Consider the following 15,824-nt stretch of genomic DNA (forward strand, 5'->3'; position numbering starts at 1 on the left):
TGTACATCTGTGTGCTCACATTTGCGCCTGGATAATCCAGAGTATGGTCCACCCCTCCAAATCCTTCATCACATCTTTAGCCACTAAGGTGATAGTGCCCCTCTGTGTCCCCTAGGGCCACACTCAGAGTCTAGGGATTAGGTCATGGCCATGTTTTGGGGTCTGCACCCACCACAGGGCTGAGCCAGGCTTGAGATCCTATTAGATAAGGCCAACAGCCCTTACGCTCTGTGTCAAGGCATCTCACTGAAGTCCCGGGTCTGTCTCTCTAAAGGACCCTCTGCCTTCTATCCTCCATCGGCCCGGCTGCTGCTGTCTCCTTGGCGATACCCCCTGCCTCCTCTAAATCCCACATCTTTCTCTTTCTCCGTTTTATTTAAATCTCTCCCAACAAATGATACTTACTGTAAACAAAGAGAGAGGGAAAGACAAAAACAATCAGAGGCAGAACACGGGAAGTGAATGTAAAGCAGCTCACATTCGGCCTTAATGGCAGCGCGGTTTCTTAAGGACGAGCTCGTGGATGCCCGCCACTGGAAGGTATTTCTGCAGGTCCGATGAGCACATTCATCATCTGAAGATGGGGTGCTCGATGGGGCTTCATGAAACTATCAGTGTTAGGGACGCGTACCCCTGGGTGCTCTGGCGGGCAGGGAGCTTTTAATGTGGGAACCGCCATGGGGGCCTGGGAGCTGGCTCCTCTGCTGTGTCTGCATTATCAGACCCGTGCAGCCACCACGCCGTGCACACTCATCCACGTCCGCGGAGGCCCGGGAATGCCCCGGACAGATGGCATCGGCCGGTGCCACTCCCTGGGCTTCGGGAGGGCGGGCGGCCCCAGAGCCCCACCCTCAGGGCCGCTGGACGGGTCTGGGCTTTGGCTGGTCGGCTGGGACCCGCACTTGCTGCCGCTCATCGCAGCCGTCCTGCTGCCCGCTGTCGTGGGCACGGATCTGCCAGGAGCTTCCAGGTGACGCTCTTCCTGCTGACACTGCTTCCGTTTCCAGGAGTGGAAGTCTCGGTCGAATATAGGGCCTTGCCGTGTCCTTTCAGTACCTCATGACGGGAGCGAGCTGCGGCCTGAGGCGACCCTGCCAGCCCGTCGGTGCGTGACAGTTTCCCCTGGTGGCCCTGAGACGTGGCACTGCTCGGCCGTGGGGTCCTTCCAGGCCTCCTGTTCCGCGTGCCTGGCCCTGGGCGGCTGCCTGGCCGGAGCCTTGTCCAGCTGCGGAGCAGAGCCCGGCACCCACGCGGAGGGGCCTGAGGGCTCCAGGAGGCGCCCGGGTGGCCTCCGGACGTGGGCACGGCCCTGGGGCCCTGGGACAGCCACGGAGCTCACGAACTCGCCGCCCAGCTCTGAGCTCCAGGGGACGCTGCACCTCCATGTCCTATCTTAACCCCCCCAAACCAACACGCTCAACCTCAGTTTATTCACTGTGTATGCGTCCTTTCTTCATTGTTCTCGTTTTTTTTTTTTTAATCACAGAAGAAAAAAAAGACCTTTACAGATAAAGCAAGGTTTTTTTTTTTTTTTTATATTCCTCACCTTTCTGCTATTTGCTGTGTATCCTAGTCCTTTTATAAACTAGTGTGTCAGCGTGACCCTCGATGGGTTTTTATTGGAGTGACTCGCATCACTATGCTGCATATCTGACTCTGCCACTTGCTTTCTTCGCTCAGCCTTGTATTTTTGATTTCTAACCATACTGGTCATCAACTAGTTGGCCTTTTGATTGCTCTCATCGCTTCACCATACGCACGGGCCCTCTTTTTGTTAACTATTCTCCACCGATGGATATTCGGTCTGTCGCAGGTCAGGTTCCTGGAGAACCAGAATGAGCCAGAATGGCTGAGGGAGGCACCCGGGGGCTGCACCCGTCAGGGAGGCGAGGATGTTGGACAGAAAGAGAAGTCCAATGTGGTACAGCTGTCACCAGGACCTCAGCCAACCTCAAGGCAGGCTCTGCAGAGGCGACAGCCTTTGAAGAGTCACCCCAAATTGGGGGTGCCTGGATGGCTCCGTCGGTTGAGTGGTTGAGTGTTCAACCCTTGATCTCAGGCGCAGGTCTTGATCGTATGATCATGAGCTTGAGCTGCACATGTGCAGCATGGAGCCTACTTTAAAAAAAAGAGTTACCCCAAATTGAAGCGCGGCACCAGGCCTTCATACCGTGCACAGTCACTGGATGGAGGATGCCCCTGAGGAGGGAATATACCTGGATGAGTCATTCCTTGCAGGCACTTCTTTCCACTCCTGGGACGATCCTGAAGGGGGCTCCAGGTGGCACCCGACACCCAGCCCAGGTCTCACCAGGGTGTCTCATGGTTGCCTTGTGCAGCACTTGCTCTGAGCCCTTACGTGTAGCTGTCTGTAGAATGGGTATGAAGGAGAGGAGTGTCCAGAGCTCTCCAGTCTCTTGGATGCAGCTGAACTGTCCTCCAGGGTGACCGATACCACGGGCAGCCCCCCCTTACCCCCCACCATGCCCGTGGGCTCTATCTAGAGCTACATGGCTTCATGTCTGCAAATCTAACGAGTATAGGATGGAACCTCATGGTCGTTTCCATTTGCTTTTCTGTGATTACAAATGAGGCCAAGCGCAAACACCTGCAGGTGGTTGATCCTCTCTTTGACCCCCTACTTTGTCCCCGAGGAGAAGCCGGACTATACTGTCCTAGCGCTTCTTTTCCTCTCCTCCTGCCTTTTTTTCTGTTTGCCCGGAAGACGGGCCCCTCCTCCGAGATTTATTGCAGTTTCACAAGTTGCCAATGTATCGGAAAGTCCCGGCAATTTTGCTGATCTTTGGCCGAAGGCAGGCGCTAAACGCTGAGCCACCCGGGCTGCCCAATTTTGCTGATCTTTGGGTCAAAGGCGTGTAGGCGTGTGTGTTCGTGCACGACTCTGTGATGTGTACACGTGTGTGGTGTGTTATGTGTGCTGTGTGTGTACGTGTGCGTGTATATTGGGCAGCCTTGGGGGCCATAGGGCAGGTGTGAGCCTGGCGCTGTCACTCCTGGTCGGGCCCTTCTTAAATTCAAATCTGACTGTGCGCCTGGGTGGTTAAGCACCTGACTGTGGCTCAGGTCATGATCCCGGGGTCCTGGGTCAAGCCTTACCTACGCTGGGCTCCCCCGCGGGGTCCTGCATGGAGCCCCACGTCAGGGAGTCTGCTCGTCCCTCTCCCTCCATCCCTCCCCCTGCTGGCGCTCTCTGTCTCTCAAATAAATACATTAAATCTCTAAAAAAAAAAAAAAAAAAAATCTGAGTGGTTTAGAGCACAACCAGGGGCTAGCCCTCGGGCTGACCTGAGACGATGCAGTCCTTAGAGGCTTCCCCTCCACCCTCCAAACAGTCCTCCCGCCAGCTGTCTGCTGCTGCTCCCCTGACTTCTGGAGAAAGGGCTTGTCTTCTTCGCACCGTGAACCAGGCCCAGGAAGGAAGAGGAAGGGGGCTGACCACAGCTCATTCCATTATTGTCCCATTGTTCATTTTAGAGAGTTTCTTGTTTTTCACTATGAAAAGCAATGTTCATGGGCAGCCTGGGTGGCTCAGCGGTTTAGCGCCGCCTTTGGCCCAGGGCGTGATCCTGGAGACCCGGGATTGAGTCCCCACATCGGGCTCCCTGCATGGAGCCTGCTTCTCCCTCTGCCTGGGACTCTGCCTCTCTCTGTGTGTATCTCTCATGAATAAATAAAATCTTCAAAAAAAAAAAAAAGAAAAGAAAAGAAAAGAAAAGCAACGTTCAGCAAACGTCAAGATTTCTCCGTATTTAATATATTTCTTCCGGCGGAGACTCAGAGCCAGTACTGCTACGTCAGCAGTAGGAGCATCTGTGGCAGAACTTTCTCGTTCGATCCGAACTCCTTCGATGGACAGCAGCAGCCGCCCTTCCCCGGAGCCCCAGAGTGCCAGGCGCGGGGCTGGACGCGCTTCCACCCCCTCCCGGCTCCTGCTCCCTTTCCCGCCCTCTGCGCCCCTGCTTTCCCAATCCTGCCCTCTCTTGGTTCCCTTTGTCCTCACGGTGGAACCTAGTGCCTTTGCCAGGGGAAACCGACAGGCTTCCCAGCCCCTCCTGTGTTTTTAGCTCTGCCCAATCCTGTGCGGCAGCGCAGGCCCACACTGGCCTCGAGGGCTCTTCCTGCCTCCGAAGTGGGGAACGGAGAAGGGCAGTGAGTGCTCGCATGCTGTGGGGTCCGGGTGGCAGCACAGTTGGTCAGCACAGGCCTGGCGGGGGGTGGGGGGCACTCGGGAGCACAGCCGCCTCTTGGGTTCCTCCTGGAGGTGACTTTCAGGGCTTCTTCTCAGGCGGGTACATGTAGGCCTGGTACTTGCTAGGCCGGCCCTGGCTTCTAGTCTCGTTATGGGAGGTGCTTTCCTGGCCGCGAGTCAGGTGGCCACCGGGACGGGCCCCAGAGAGGAGGCATCTCCAGCCCCGTGAGGAGACATAGAGCGTGTTCCAACTCATGCGTGACACCGAGGACCGATGTCAAAACCTGAGAGGACCAAGCATCACACGTGCGTCTGCGATGCCCATGTGCGGGGAGCTGGTGTACAAAGCCTGGAGTTTGCAAAACAGCCAAAAGCGGGGCTGGGAGAGGCACGATGGGTGGGCAGATCCCGAGGCCGGGACCCCGGCCGGCTCAGGGTCAGCAGGTCCGGGGGGCGAGGCAGTCCTGGCTCCCTTCGGGGGCGTCAGAGCGTCAGCAGGCTCACCAGGTGGAGGGGCTCTGGTCGAGGCCCCAGGCCAGTGGGTGAGGACCGAACCTAGGGAGGTGGTTTAAGATCAGTTTGACTGGTGCGGAGTCGTCAGCACAGACGTTGTCAAGGAGGAGAACCTGGTGCCTCTGATCTCCGGGATTTCGTTTAAAAAGGCGGCAGCGGCGCATCTGGCTACTGCAGACCTACCTGCCCTTGAGCCCCTGGCCCTCCGGCCGTGCTGTCCACACCGGCTACGGCACAGGGCCTGCACCCCGTATTCCTCCGCGTGCCCCAGGAGACCGCGTGCCACCCCACACAGCACCCAGCGCCGGCCCTTCCTTGGCAGCAGGATCCCCGTGGCTTGTCCAGCTTCTAGGATTCTATCAAAACGGGGAAAGAGGCATCCCCGGGTCGCTGCGTCCCTGCAGCTTCTCTCTCCAGGGCCAGCTGTGTGCAGGGGGGTCTCGTGCTTGGGTACCCCGCAGCAGGTTCGCGTGGGATCCGCGTGGGCCCCCGAGGCCGGGGTGGTGCCAGCCCTTCATGGGGGACGGCACATGGTCAGGGCGGGGTGGCCCGGGGTGGCCACTGCCCTGAGGCTACGGGGCTCTGTCCTTTTCATGTGAGTGGGCTCTGGGGTCACTGACGGGCTGGCCGCTGATGGAGGCTGCTCCCCACCGTCTGCAGGTTGGGGGTTTGTGCGGGAGGAATCCTGGCAGCCGTCCGGGGGGAGGAGGGGGTCGCTAAAATGGCGATGACCATTGGGACTTGGGGGTTGCCTGGGGCAGGGGAGGAAGAGGAGGTGCTTGTGCCACAGCTGTGGCCCGTGGTCTGTCCATGGGGTCCCGGGGGCCAGGGGGTTGCCCCCGGGCTTCTAGGACGTGAACCACCTGTCGCTCCCATCGCCCGCTCGGCTCTAACTGCCCTCCGCTCCGGGTCTTGGTGACCACGGCCCAGCACTGACGCAGACCGACAAGGGGGCCTCCTGCCGCTGCCCCGAGCACCCGGCGGGCAAGGATCCCACAGAGCAGGGCCGGTGGGGGGCACCACCCGAGAGCCCTGACCCTGTGAGGGCCTGTGTCCCTGCCGCGACCCTGACTCTTCGTGAGGGAGGTTGTCCGGACGGAGAGTGTGGGGTTTGACCCCCGTGGCCGGGGTCAAACCCCAGCCCTCCTGTCTGAGCTCTGAGCCAAGGCCGAAGCCTCCAGAAGCCTCCACCTCCTCTTCATTTGCAAAAGTCAGGATAGAAATGTCTTTTATTCTGTGGCTGTCGTGTGAGCTCCGGAGTGCACGTCCCTGGGGACCCCCGCCTCTCCCCGGGGCTGGCCCTACGGTCTCCCCACTCCACCCCCTTGCTGTCGCTTCCTGCTGGGGGCTTCCTGCCCGGCATCTCTGAGCCCCTCTGTCCTCCCGCTCTGCGCCCGGGGGTGGGTGACATGAGGAGCAGGGGACAGTGCCTCCCTACGTGTGATGCTGACAACCCCCCCCACCCCCCCCGCCGCAAGTGCGGTAGTAGAAGCGGAGGGCTCAGTACCGCATCGGGGGATGAGCTCTGCTGGGGTGATCCCCCAGAAACATCCGCGGGGACATGGATGCCAAGCAGCACCTGGGGGCACTCCCGCAGATTCTTTTCCCAGCACGTGGTCCGGGCCCCGTTGCCCTGAACCTGGGCCCCGAGTGTGACCAGGCTGCAGGCTCGCAGGCCTCGTCCCCGGAGGACCTGGTGGCGTGGGCGGCTCACGAGCAGAGGCTGGCAGGTCCCCACGCCAAGCCCACAACAGCCACAGGACAGAAGCACGGTCGTGCTCCTCAGGGTGGGGAGGTCGGGGCCAGGCTGCGGCGGGGGGGAGGGGGGGGGAGGCTGAGGGGTGCCACCGGAGCCGGGCCTTCAGGGAAGGTGACTGGGCTGCGGTGGAGCGGGGCCTGAGGGCAGGCCGAGGACCGAGGGAGCCGAGCTGGGGCTGGAGCGGGGGCGGCTCTGGCTCCAACCTCTGGGCCCGCGGGCACCACGCAGGCCCTTCCATGGACATCTCCCGGGCCCCCCGCAACGGAGACGCTGCCCTCTGCATCCCTGAGGCTCTGTCCCCAGGGAGGGGAGGGCCCAGGGGCAGGGGTGGCCTGGGCGCGGTGTCCGGGGGCCATGAGGCCTCTGATCAGGGGAGTCCACCGCGGACACACTCGACTTTATTTCCCAGTGAAGCTTTGATGCAGTCGCAGGATTGTGCCGCCGGGACTAATTCCTCATCCGGTCTCACCAGGAGTTAGTATTTTCTACAATTCGGTAGTTAATTGTATTTAAATTAATGAATTTGAATTCTGTTAAAGCTCTCCGTTGGTTCCATGTAAACTAACATAAATCTGTTTTTTTGTTTTTTTTTTTAATATGCTAGGAGCTTCCACCCGCGGGGAAGGCCAGGTGGCGGGGCCTGCGACGGGCTCTGCTCCGGCCGCGGCCCTCAGGGCTCCCAGGAAACCCCGTCCTCCCCGAGGTCAGCGGGCCGAGTCGGGTCCTGGGGCCGGGGCCGGGGCCGGGGCCGTGCAGCTCAGGGAAGCCGGCGGGGGCGGCGGGGGCCGGGAAGGCCAGGCTGGGCGAGAGGACTAAAAGGGACATCGCAGCCACCAAGGCAAGAGCACATTTATTCCGACCAACTCCAATCCAGGCCCCGGGGCGTCGTGCTGGTGAGCTGCTTGGGCCGCGCACACCCGGGGACCCCGTGCTGGGCAGTGGCCCGCACTGCCAGCTGAATGCGCTGTCCCACGGCCCCGGTCCCGCCCCGTCCCCCGTCCCCCCTCCCCGCCCCCATCCCCCCGGCCGCCGTGTGTGCGCAGCCTCGGGCGCCTGTCGTGCACTCCATCCCTCCTGCAGCTGCCCTGGGGGATGGTTGCCCAGGGACTCGAGGCGCATCTGAGAAAGCCCCGGGCCCCCGGTGCAGCCCGGCGCCCGTCAGAACGTGCTGGACGCTCCAGCGGCCCGGCCAGCCTGGTGGGCACTGGCTGGGGCTCAGTGCAGCTCGGCCCCGCTGCCCGCCTCCAGCGTCTAATTTTCTTTAGCTGCGAGGTGACCTGATACCCTTTGATGGGGTACCTGAGAGGGTCCTGGGCCCCGGGGAATGACGGATCTGTGCAGACCGAGGGTTGGACCCCATCTCCGTGGCCGGTGTGGCTTGAAATGCCTGTGTTTTGGTTGCTCGTGAGCCCCACCTCGCCGGGTTGCAGGGAGGCTCGAAACGAGGGGTGTAGAGCACGTGGCTCTCCGGGCCCGCACCCCCTGAGTTGTGGGAATGTGCCCCGTCCTTCCCGCCTCCTTTAAGCCCCACCAATCTCTGCACCTCATCTGTCCAGCCCCCTGCCTCGTTTCTATTTTCTGCTAACCCTGGATTGCTTTCCTCTCGGCCTCTTTTCTCTTCTCCCCCCTTGCACCCCAATGATCCTTCCGGGCTCTTCTCCTCTCCCCTGCCGCTGCCCTGGCCCCGGCCACTGCTGTCCCCTGCGAATGGACCCAGTGGTGGACGCCTGGGGTGGGTAGGCCCTCACCTCCCGGACGTGGCCGCCCCCTTCCCTCCTTCAGGCTGGCATGCCCAGAGGGAAACGGGGCCCGTCCACCCTGTCCCCCCCGCCCGAGGCCGGCACTACCTGCACCCACACTCTGCCACACTCATCCCTTCATAGTGGTACTTGAGAGTGGGGACCCCCATGTCATCTTTGTAGAGGATGGAGATGGGGCTCAGTTTGGTGGGCACGCAGCACGCCTTGCCCACCTTCATGGGGAATTTGAGATGCACCAGAGTCTGCACGATGGCGTGTTTTGTTGGGGTCATGTCGTCAGCCAAGGGGAAGAAGCAGCCGCCTTTACATTCGTAAGCGTCGTACTCCTTGGGTGCAATGATCCAGCTGTCCCAGCCGATGTCCTCGAAGTTCACCCGCAGGGAGGTCTTCTGACAGTGGTTGTTGGCTCCGGCACTCCTCTTCCGTCTGGCTAACGAGGACCCTGTGGCCATGTGACCTTCCCCGCCCCCCTCGGCCTTGCGGTCACCCGCCCCTGCTGGACTGTTCTTGGACCACTTCGTGAGCACGCTGTCCTGTTCGTGGCTGATCATCTCCCTGAGCTCCAGCCTGGTCTCCTTGGTCCCATTGCTGCGGTCGTTGGAGAAGACGACAAAGAAGGGCAGGTTTTTGGAGCCCGGGGGGACACTGATATCCAGCTTGTCGCAGCCCTTCCTGTGACTCTCCACAGTCACTTCCAGTTTGTTTTTGCTCTTGGTGGAGTCTGCTCTGACCCACCGCTTCACAGCGCTGGACACCTCGAAGGTCTCCCAGCCCTCATCCGAGATGTCCTGGGACACGAGGAACGTCTTGGTGCCTGCGGAAGCATCCCAGGCATCTGCTCCATCCAGAACGTCATAAATAGCCATGTTGCCTCTCAGTTCACGAGAAGCGGCTCCGTGACCTTGGCAGGAGACGTAGAGTCGGAGCTCGGCCCTGGTGATCTGCTCATGCCTAGGAATGGAGACGTTGAAGAGCAAGATGTGCTTCTGGAAGGGGAAGTCCTCTGTGGCCATGATGGAGACAGCATCTGAAATGCAAGGGCACAGTCAAGGTCACCTTTCATGACACCAAAGCTGAGACTTGTGACTTGGGTCAAAGGGCATCCAGGATGCCACTGACCAACTCTATCAAATCTTTATTTGGTTTCACTTAGGCCCTTCGTGTAGAAGGATTTAAAAGACATTTAGGATCTTCCAGAAAACCAGAGGCAGGAGGTGCCTTGCATTGGAGTTGACAGGTCCACCCTTCAGGGAGCACCTACTAGGTGCCCAGCATCGCACTAGGAGCTCTGCATTCTCTGTGTCACTTTGCTCTCCGCACGGGCCCTGGGACGGTCTAATTATTTCCCATTTTTACAGATGTGGAGACTGGCATTTGGGCTGTTTAACTGCCAAGCGCGCACATCCTGTTAAGCTCCTCACATTAAAAGAAAGTACCAAATAAGCAGCGCAGCAAAGCATACCGTCAGCCTCAGAGTGGGAATCGCAAGCGTGTGACGTGGGAGGAGCCGCCCTGGGCGGGGATGGCAAATTTCCAGCATTAACACAATGTTAAAAATCTCAGCAATTTAAACAGCAAAGAAATTATTCAGAACTCTAATTTCCAAGCAAAGTGAAACTGAATTTTTTTTTTAATTGGGGGAAAAAAATGAAAGAGATTCGCCTCACCTGCTTTGTCACGTTAGTCATCAATGGGGCGTACCCTGTAGCTACCCAAGTGTCTCAGTTTCCAACTTCTCCTAGCTGGCACGCAGCCACCAGCACATCTCTGTGATGCCACGGCTCGGTCACAGCGTGAGGGGAGCCTGCGTGCTGCTGTGAGATCCGGCAGCGTCTGGCAGACCAAGGTGCCAGTCTGGACTCTGTCCCTTCCCAGGCTCGTGACCTCGGAGAAGTGCTGAGTGGCTCTGAGCCTCAGTTGCCTCATCTGTGGAATGGGGCTCATCCTCTCCGCCTTCCAGGGTTGGTGGGAGGCTCCCCCAAGGCGGCACATGGAACTTACTGACACTGCCCCTGGCTCACAGCTGACGCTCGGCCAGTGCTTCTGCATCCTCCTCAGACCCTCCTTCCCAACCTGCACGCCCCTGAGAGCGCATGGCCCCGCACCCAGTGTGCGTGTGCCGTTCTAGCTCCTGCAGAATGCATGGGAACAGCGAACGGGGCCCATAAGCAGGAGTGGTCTCCTGTGCCATGCTTGGAAAATTGCTGCAGGGCCATGACACACACAAAACATCACCCTCCCTGCCTGACCCGCGTTTAGACCGTCTGCGAGGAAAGCGTAATTGGCCTCCACAGCGGCGTGGGCCACGGGCTGAGCTGGGTTGAGCCAGGAAGCCTGTGCTGGGGACACGGTCAGTGCTGGGCAGGGGAGGGGATGTTCATGGACGTGGCTCCAAATGCTGGACCCCTGGACCATGGGATGGTGATGCGGTCCAGCCGGGGAGGTGCGCCTTCTCCCGAAGAACAGGCTACAGAGCTGGAGACTTGCTGGCAGCATCTGGGTGATCCGTAGACCATATTTTTTGAAATCAAGCTAATATTTTAAAAATCAGCAAGTTCACATCCAATCTAGAGTTTTCTCCTTCTTTTGGGGAATCAGAAAACTCAGGACTGCCGGGCTTGCACCACGACCATGACGGGGCATGTGCTCCGCAGGCACGGCAAGTCGGGGAGCTGTGGTGCTCGGCCAGACCTATTAGGGGTTTGTAGGTGTCAAGCCTGTGGGAGGGAGGCCCCTGTGCCCAGGCACTCAGAGAGGCAGTGGCGGCTGGGGCTGAGCTTTCTGGGCCCGCAGGGCCTGCATCACAAGGCAGCTGCCGAACCGCCTTCTGACCTGGGCAAGCTCCCCCTGTATCTGCCGCCTTGGCCGCGTCCTGTGAACTGAGTCCGTGTTTGCTACCTCCCGGCCATCATTTTATGTGTAGAAGATGACGGGCTTGTCCTCTAAAATCTCTGTCTCGGAAAAAATGCTCAGACGTGTAGACGCTTTGTGATGGGAGAGAAACAGACCTTCTTCCAAGGTCCAAAAACACACCAATTGGTTGAAAGCTGGGTAAGCTGTCTGTGTTCAAGTGGGGAGGCGACCGCCCCAACCTCCTCCCCGGAGCCGCCCGGGGACAAAGCCCGGCCCGCAGCGCCAAGCTCACCCATGCATTGCATCTCACTGAGCTCCTTCAAAGGCCCCTTGCGAGCCCCCCGTGGGCCCTCCTGCCCCCAGAGCCCCGGTACCTTCCACGCTGAAGCTGCGCACCACGTTGGAGGCGGGCGCGGCCGCCTTGTCGCTGGCGTAGCGGTGGTACAGGTCGAGCATGTACTGCGGCGGCTCCGCGCGGGCCCGGGGCTGGGCCGGGACGCCGCTCAGGTTGAGGCCACGCAGGAGGTCCCGCTGCACCGCCTGCGGCAGCGCCCTGAGGTCCCGCGGCCCCCCGGGCGCCCCCTGCGAGCCCGGCCGCCGGCGCCCCTCGAGCGGCCGCCCCCGCGCCCCACAGCCCAGCAGCCACAGGGCGCACAGGGCGCGCAGGGCCCCGCCGACCGCCCCGCCGCACATCCTGGGACGTGCTCGCCCTGCACAGGACACTGCGGGCCGCGGCCGGGCGGCGGGCAGGGCGCGGGGGGCGGGGGCGGGGCCGCCGGGCCTGCGGGGGGCGGGGGGGGGCTCCCCAGCCTGAGCCCGGGTTCACCGCCCTGGCCCGTGGCCTCCTCCTCCCCGCGGCCTCCTCCTCCCCGCGGCCTCTGCCCCCGCCAGGCCTCCTCCCCCCAGGCCTCCTCCCGCCCCCTGCGGCTGCTCCAGGAGCCCGGGGGTGCACCGCCCCAGCCCGGGGCCTCCTCCCCCCAGTCCTCCGCCCCCCGCGGCCTCCTCCCGCCCCCCGCGGCCTCCGCCCCCCCCCCCCGCGGCCTCCTCCCGCCCCCTGCGACTGCTCGGGTACCCCGGGGTGCACCGCCCCGGCCCGTGGCCTCCGCCCCCTGCGCCCCCCTCCCCGAGGCCTCCACCCCCCTTCCTGCGGCCTCCGCCCCCCACGGCCTCCACCCCCTGTGCCCTCCTTCCCGTGACCCCATGCAGCCTCCATCGCCCTCGCCGCGGCCTCCGTCCCCCTTCCCACGGCCACCAGCCCCTCCCCAGGGCCTCCTTCCCCTGCGGCCCCCTTCCCACGGCCACCAACCGCCTCTCCGTGGCCTCCGCGCCCCACACGGCCTCCGCCCCCCTTCCCGCGGCCTCCTCCCCCCTGCGTTCCCCACCCAGTGGTCCCCCATGGCCTCCGCCTCCCTCCCCGCAGCCTCTGCCTCCTGCGCCCCCCTTCCCGCAGCCTCCTCCCCCTCCCCGCGGCCTCCTCCCGCTGCGCCCCCCTCCCTGTGGCCCCCCCACGGCCTCCACCTCCTCCCCGTGGCCACCGACCCCCTCCCCGCGGCTCCCCGTCCCCGCGGCCTCCCCTCGCTCCTACCAGCCTCGACCTCCCGCCCTTATCTGAGGCCGCCCCGCTAATGAAGGCTCTGTAAACATCTGAGAAGCCCACAGGGCCTGTAGGAAGGGCGCGGCCGCGGAGAATCTGAACTTCCCGGTGGGGTTATCGCCCCCTAATTAGGATCCTCTGTCCTTTCCTTGCCAGCTCAGCCCAGAACACTCGAGGCGGGTGCACATGCTCCTTGTGGCTGCGCAAATGAGGAATCCAGGAAACGGACAAGACCAAGAAGTCCTCCAAGTACAGAAACCACGCAAATCTTTCAGAAGGCCCCGGGCCTGGGGGGTGGGGTCCCCCAGGGTCAGTAGGAGGCCCTGGCCCTGGGGAGCACACGTGGGCTGGGTGTGTGGCTGCAGAGCTACCCGTGCTGCCCCTCAGCCAGGTGAGCCCTGAACTCGAGACCCCGGAGCAAGGCAACATCTAGTGAGGTAATGGAGGCTTTGGAGTCGCTGAGAAGAGGGTTCACACCCGGCTCCCTCGTCTGCAGCCCACAAGTGTCACCTCACCTTTTTGAGCCTCGAGTTTACGAGAGACGTGTGGAAAATCTAGGACAACCATGTGCTGAACATCATGGCAGTCACTGCCAGCTGGGCCCAGCTGGTGGTTGTACGCTCCCCGTCTGCTCTTTAGGGACACCGTACCCTCCCTGACACCTGCTGCCCAGGCCCCAGGAGAGCTCTGGCCCTGGGCTGGGGCTGGGTGTCCCTGCTTGTGTCACTGGGAGGCTGCTGGGGCCACACTCCACACCCCGAGGAAGTGTACAATCCGGGGAGAAGAAGGGGAACAGGGCAGCCCTGAGAGCGCACGTGCCCGGGTGCTGTCCCCCCGCCCCGGGAGGTGGACCAGCTGCAACCAGGAGGGCTCTGTGGGCCCCCAGGGTCTGAGTTATTGTGAGGGCATCATGCCCACACTGGTCTCTGTCCATTCCCATTATGTGTGGGTTTGAGGTTAAAAAACTGGGGATGGTCACAAATCTCTTGGAGGCTCTCAGGAGGGGTAGCCCCAAGTCAAGCAGCTTCGGGAAGCTGTAGGAGGGGCAGGCAGGCCAGCAGGTGGCAGCGGGGTCCCAGGGTGTGCCCAGCATCCCCCACCCTCCGCAGGGGCAGGGTGAAACCCAAGCTCCAGAGCTGCCGGCCTGGACGGAACTTGATGTCCCCATCCCGTGGGGACACTGTTAAGGGAGGCTGGACGGGAAAGGGGGCAGCTTCGGAAGTGCCGCTCGCAGAGGGGGCGGAAGCATGCTGGGCGTTGAGCCAGCTTAGTGTGAGAGCTCGGGGCAGGGAAGGAGAAGGGTGCAAGGCCGGAGATGCCGCTGCCGCTGCTGCGCACAGGGAGGGCCTGGGGGGGGCAGGAGAGCTGCAGGCGGAAACAGGCCGAGGGCCTCGCGAGGGTGGCCTGAATGTGGTCGGGGTGGAGGGGCTGCCTCCTGATGTGTTCTTAAGAGCCCCGTAGGTCTCTTTTCTAATTACAACAGTAGAGTACGGTGAGGGTAACTCGGGAAATGCAAAACATGTTGAAGAAGGAAGTAAAAATAGCCTCTGGTCTCAGGGCCCAGTGAGGCCCATGGTCCATATTCTGAAAGGCAGTGGGCTATGTACCAAGGTAACGTAGCAAGGCTCATGCATATGGGCTCTATTTTACTTATTTTCCTAAGACGGTTCGTCAGAAGAGGAATGTCTAGGTCAGCGTATGCAAGCATCCTCAAAGCTCTTGGTACGCACGGCAAGTTGCTTTCCAGAAATGCTCTTTTAACATCCCCTCCCACAAGCAGGGCCCAAGCACCAGTCCGAGCGGCGGTGCTCTCTAGTCTAGGAATTCGATGAACAAACATGTCAATTTGCTTTGCCTGCTGAGGGGACTGCAGCTGCTCGTGTTCCAAGGAGCCACCGCCCAGGATCGGGGCCTCTGCGCTCTGGAAGGTGCAGCCGCCTCCAACCCCCTCGTGGTCCGGGCTGTGCTCGGGACACACACCTGGGGCCCCGCGGGGTGCCCAGGGTGGGATGGGGGCCCGCAGACGCCGGGCTGCAGCACGATCGCTAGGCGCTGGCCTGAGCCTGGTGCGGAGGCGCTGAGCGGGTGCCTGTGCTGCCCGTGTCCATGTGGCGCCCGCGCTCTGCTCTCTGCTTCTGTAACCGGAGCAGCGCTGCCCTCCCGCCGCGGAGCTCGGCCTCCCCGGCTTCCCCTTGCCATGCCTTGCGCTCCTCCCTGCCAGCCTCTCGTTGGCCAGGCCCTCCCGCCTCAGTGTCTGCATAGACTCCCCTCTGGCGCCTCTGGGTTCTCGGATGCCTGGGTCTCCTGCCACCCAGGATGCGGGCCCTAGGGCCGCGTGGGCCGTTGGCTCGGGCGGCACGCCCTGCTGCCGTTGGACAAGCCTGGAGAGTGGGCCCTGTGTTCACAGTGGATCTGAGGCCCGGCTTCCCTGGGCAGGCCTCCTCGCTCATCTCTGTGCATGTCCCCCAGCTCCTCAGTGGCCTGGTATGTGAGACCAGGTGGCCCTGCCCAGGGGCTGCGGACCCAGCGCAGCCCCCGTCTGGCTCGAGGCCCCAGCTGGCACTGCCGCGCTGCAGACACCATCATTGCGAGCACGCGCCACGGGGACGCAGTGGGATGCGCAGGAGCGGGCCTCGGAGCGAAGGGCACCCGCCGAGTGCTCAGCCAGCAGCAGCAGCCGGCCCGGGGTGTGCCCAGCCGGCAGCACGTTCGTTGGAGCAGTGGTTCTTCGAGTGTGGCTCCTGGCCCTGCCGCAAAGCTCCCAAAAGCTGGTTATGGAGGCAGAGTCTTGGTCTGGGTCGGCGGCTCTAGAGGCGAGACCCAGCAGCCTGCACCAGCCCCATATCAGCTCCTGGCACACACCCCGGTCTGCACGTTGGACTCGATAAAAAAGGAAATCCGTAGGAGGCTTCCAGGAGGTGAGTACGTGTGTGCTGCCCACTGCGCTACTGGGCACGCGGTAGCTGCCACGTGACTGGGTGGACAGGCGCACACGGCGGCATTTAGAGCAGGGTCAGCCCTGAGAGGGAAGGAGAAGAGCTGCAAAGCTGCGGGGAGCAGCATTCTCTCTAGGAGTAGAAGAGAGCAAAGGAATAAAGCAAGTCTCAGGGGCATCAGTCGACCTGAAACCTGAAA

General features: G+C 62.0%; 1 protein-coding gene across 1 annotated transcript; it reads right to left on the bottom strand.

Moving 5' to 3' along the window:
- Nucleotides 1-7,509: 7,509 nt before the first annotated feature.
- GDF2 (growth differentiation factor 2) lies at nt 7,510-11,788 on the bottom strand. Its single transcript, XM_077894284.1, has 2 exons — nt 11,470-11,788; nt 7,510-9,269 (listed from the first exon to the last, which is right to left on the bottom strand). The coding sequence occupies exons 1-2, from the start codon at nt 11,786-11,788 to the stop codon at nt 8,326-8,328; spliced, it is 1,263 nt and encodes a 420-aa protein (XP_077750410.1). The 3' UTR covers nt 7,510-8,325.
- Nucleotides 11,789-15,824: the final 4,036 nt, after the last annotated feature.

Source organism: Canis aureus, chromosome 4, assembly GCF_053574225.1.
Source record: "Canis aureus isolate CA01 chromosome 4, VMU_Caureus_v.1.0, whole genome shotgun sequence".
In the NCBI taxonomy this organism is placed as follows: domain Eukaryota; kingdom Metazoa; phylum Chordata; class Mammalia; order Carnivora; family Canidae; genus Canis; species Canis aureus.

Excerpts from the sequence above, each read along its gene's own strand:
- GDF2 (XM_077894284.1), bottom strand. The coding sequence starts at position 11,788 with ATGTGCGGCGGGGCGGTCGGCGGGGCCCTGCGCGCCCTGTGCGCCCTG. Across the intron at positions 9,270-11,469 it reads GCGCAGCTTCAGCGTGGAAG|ATGCTGTCTCCATCATGGCC; the intron begins GTACCGGGGCTC and ends CTTGCATTTCAG.